We start from the raw sequence: 3,107 nt of genomic DNA, 5'->3' as shown, positions 1-3,107 counted from the left end.
GAACGGAGGGAGCACTCGCAACTTGCAAGCACGAACATAGCATGGCCCAACCGAACCATCAGCTAACCTCTCTCTCCCTCCATCGCCATTGCTAACACCTTCAAGCACTGGTGAGCAGTACCCGCAAAAAAAAAAAAAAACACTGGTGAGCAGTCAGCTCCCCACCCCAACAAACGTTGCATGTATGCGTATGTAGCGTACAACCACAAACCCCGTACCTAAACCTCCCCATGAGCTCCTACATATACGGCCTGGAAGAGCCCGGCAATGCAGCACCACGGCCAAGACGTACCCCCGGCGAAGAGATCGACGTGGCGTGACGTACCATCGACCCCCACGATGGTCGACCGCCACCGCGCCTTCGTCGCTGCGGCCGCCGCGACGCTCTGCCTCTTCTTCGCGCACGGCGTGGCCGCGGCCCGGCCGCTGGAGGACCACCGCTTTGCCGGCGTGGCACCGGCGGCGGCGGCTGCGGATATGGTGATGGACGTGTCCGCGGCGTCGCCGGATGGATCTGCCACGTGGGAGCGCGGGGACGAGGCCCTCCGCGCCGGGAAGTGGCTGCCCCTGCCGCTGCCGACCGCGCTGACCGGCGGCCTGCGGTTCCCGGGGGTGTTCCAGTTCCCTGCGGCGACCGTGGGCGCGTCCATGCCGTGGATGGCCGGCGCGCCGCCCGCGCTCGCCGGGCCGGGGATGCCGGCGCTCGTGCCGCCGTACGTCGGCGTGACCCGACAGGAACAGCTCAGCGTGTGGGCTTCGCTGTTCAACCCGTTCCGTGTCAGGCCGAGGGTGCCGGCCCAGCCGTCGTCGGTGCCGGCGGAGCCCAGGGTCCCCGCCGTCGCCAGCGCAGGGCTCGACAGGACGACGACGGTGGACCAGCCGGCCGCCGGCGCGCAGATCGGCGAGCCCAAGTGGGGCGTCTTCTTGGGATCCGCTACTCCAAACAACAACGGATAGCTTAATTAGCTACTCCATATCTCTCAACTCTCAAGGCCCCGTGCCGCCGTGGCCAAATAAGCCAATTAGCGTAGTATATTAGTACTACTAATTATAATTAAGTAAAAAATTATATGAAGGAACCTTCTTTTTGGAGATTATCATTGACTCTTATTGTAGCATAGATAGATGTATGCACTTTTGCAACGTAGTGAAGTGTTCTAGATAGAACAAAAGATCCCCACAAAAAAGAAAAAGAAAAAGATAGAACAAAAGATAGGAGTATTTGATATTTGTAACGTTTATTTATTTTGAACTAGCAATCATTCATGGCACGATTGAAAAAGAAGTTAATTTGTTATCTATAAATCAATGTTGATTATTCTTTGTAAATTGGCCTCAAAGTATGATGTATCATGTATGTAGAGTTGCAGACCGCCATCATAATTTTCAACACGTTAAGTAGCTGGAGGTTGCCCAGCCGCGCCACCTTTTGGCGGGGATCGTGCCAGGTTGTCGGAGAGGTCGAGGAAGACCAGCTACAAGGCGTTGCTGAACTCCGGTGGGACCTTGCCCTCGATCACACTGTCGAGGATGCCAATGGCAAGGTCAAGGTACCGGAGGTTGGTGACATGATCTGCTATCTCTGAAGAACTAGCTAGCAGAACAAACATCAGAGAGTAGCTAACTTAGAGAGAAAATCGTGAGGGAATTTGGACAAATTTCAGGTACGCCTTCACGCCAACCAGAATATGGCGGCTAGGGTTAGAGCAACTCTAACGGGCCAACCCAAATGGACGACGATTTCGTCCGCTTTTTGTTCGTTTGGGTCGGCCTTCCGCCCGGCGTCTGCCCTGTTTTTCATATGGGTCGGCAGCGCGCCCAACGCGCCGACCCATATGTGCAGGCGTGGCCGGCTGGCCGCCCAATTTTACGTTGATTTGCATTCAAACATATTGTGAAATGATATAACAAGCAAAATAGTTTAGCCGCCCAAATAAATAGTATAGTTTTACAAGCCAAATACAAATAAAAATGTTTCACATAGTTTTGCAAACGAATAAAAAAAGATACATCTATTGGTTGTCAGCATGAGTCCACATATGCTCAACCAAATCATTTTGCAGTTGCACGTGAGTTTCCCAATCATGCATGTCTTCATGAAACTGAGTGAACTGCTCAAATGTTGCCGCTACTTCATGCTCAGGCACAACATTCTCACCCTGAAACTGAAAGCCTTGATCATACAGACGTTCCGGGCGCTCGTCTTCTACGATCATATTGTGCATGATCACACAAGCAATCATCACCTCCCATAGTTTCTGCGTGCTCCAAGTATTAGCGGAATTTGTGATGTTTGAACAACGGGTTTGTTGTATAAAAGTAGTCCTTCCAGAGAAGAAAATGCCCGCTCTCTCGGTTGCGATTCAACGCTGGAAGGTGGCCCGGAATGGAGCCACGGAACAACGGCCACTGGCTGTTGAGGTGGTGATGGACCAACACGGCAGCCAATATCTCCTCCTCATCGTCGGAGTCGCAAAGGAAATTGTGGAAAAAGAACTCGTCGGCGGAGTCCATTTTCGTACCTTGGCAAGCTGTCGAACAGCTTGCGGGCGTCGAAGAAGGAGACGGCCGGCGAGCGGAGACACGGCACCCACAGACCAGCTAGTTGCCCTGCCGGCGTCCGACGAGTGTGACGGCGTCTGACGAGTGTGCCGGTCGGATGTGGCGGGGGCGGCGAGGCGTCTTCTTGGTCGCGGGCGGCTGTGCGGTGGGGGAAGCGGCGGTGGGAACCAGTTTTGCTCCCCGGCGGCAAAACGGCGACGGCGGGCGACGGGGGGCAGGGCGGCGTTGCTGGGCGGATGTGGAGGCGGTGGCAGCTGGAAGAGTCGCCGGCAAAAATGGGCGGCGGCGTCGGTGACGGAGGAGGCGGGGCGACGGTTGCTTGTTGGCCGGGGGGGGGGGGGTGAGAGGGGAGGCCAATGTGCCACAGACCAACGGGCCCGGGGACAGGTATAGGCGAGCGCGCGCGTCCGTCGCGTGTCCGCGCCGACGCAAATCAGGCTCAAAAATAGGCCAGGAATGGGTCGCCTGCGGACGAAAAACGGACGCGCGTTCGTTTGGGTCGACGCGTTGGGCCGCCTTTTCTGTCCGCGCCGACCCAGACGGAC

At 56.1% G+C, this 3,107-nt stretch overlaps 1 protein-coding gene across 1 annotated transcript; it reads left to right on the top strand.

The window, feature by feature from the left end:
- The first annotated feature begins 339 nt into the window (after window positions 1–339).
- Window positions 340–1,075, top strand: LOC109775129 (uncharacterized). The gene has a single exon (XM_020333886.2). The coding sequence runs from the start codon at window positions 340–342 to the stop codon at window positions 955–957; it is 618 nt and encodes a 205-aa protein (XP_020189475.1). The 3' UTR covers window positions 958–1,075.
- Window positions 1,076–3,107: the final 2,032 nt, after the last annotated feature.

This window comes from Aegilops tauschii, chromosome 5 (assembly GCF_002575655.3).
Source record: "Aegilops tauschii subsp. strangulata cultivar AL8/78 chromosome 5, Aet v6.0, whole genome shotgun sequence".
Lineage (NCBI taxonomy): Eukaryota > Viridiplantae > Streptophyta > Magnoliopsida > Poales > Poaceae > Aegilops > Aegilops tauschii.
The sequence above is the reverse complement of the archived record's forward strand: the minus strand, read 5'-3'. Positions and strand labels throughout refer to the sequence as shown.

Excerpts from the sequence above, each read along its gene's own strand:
- LOC109775129 (XM_020333886.2), top strand. The coding sequence starts at position 340 with ATGGTCGACCGCCACCGCGCCTTCGTCGCTGCGGCCGCCGCGACGCTC.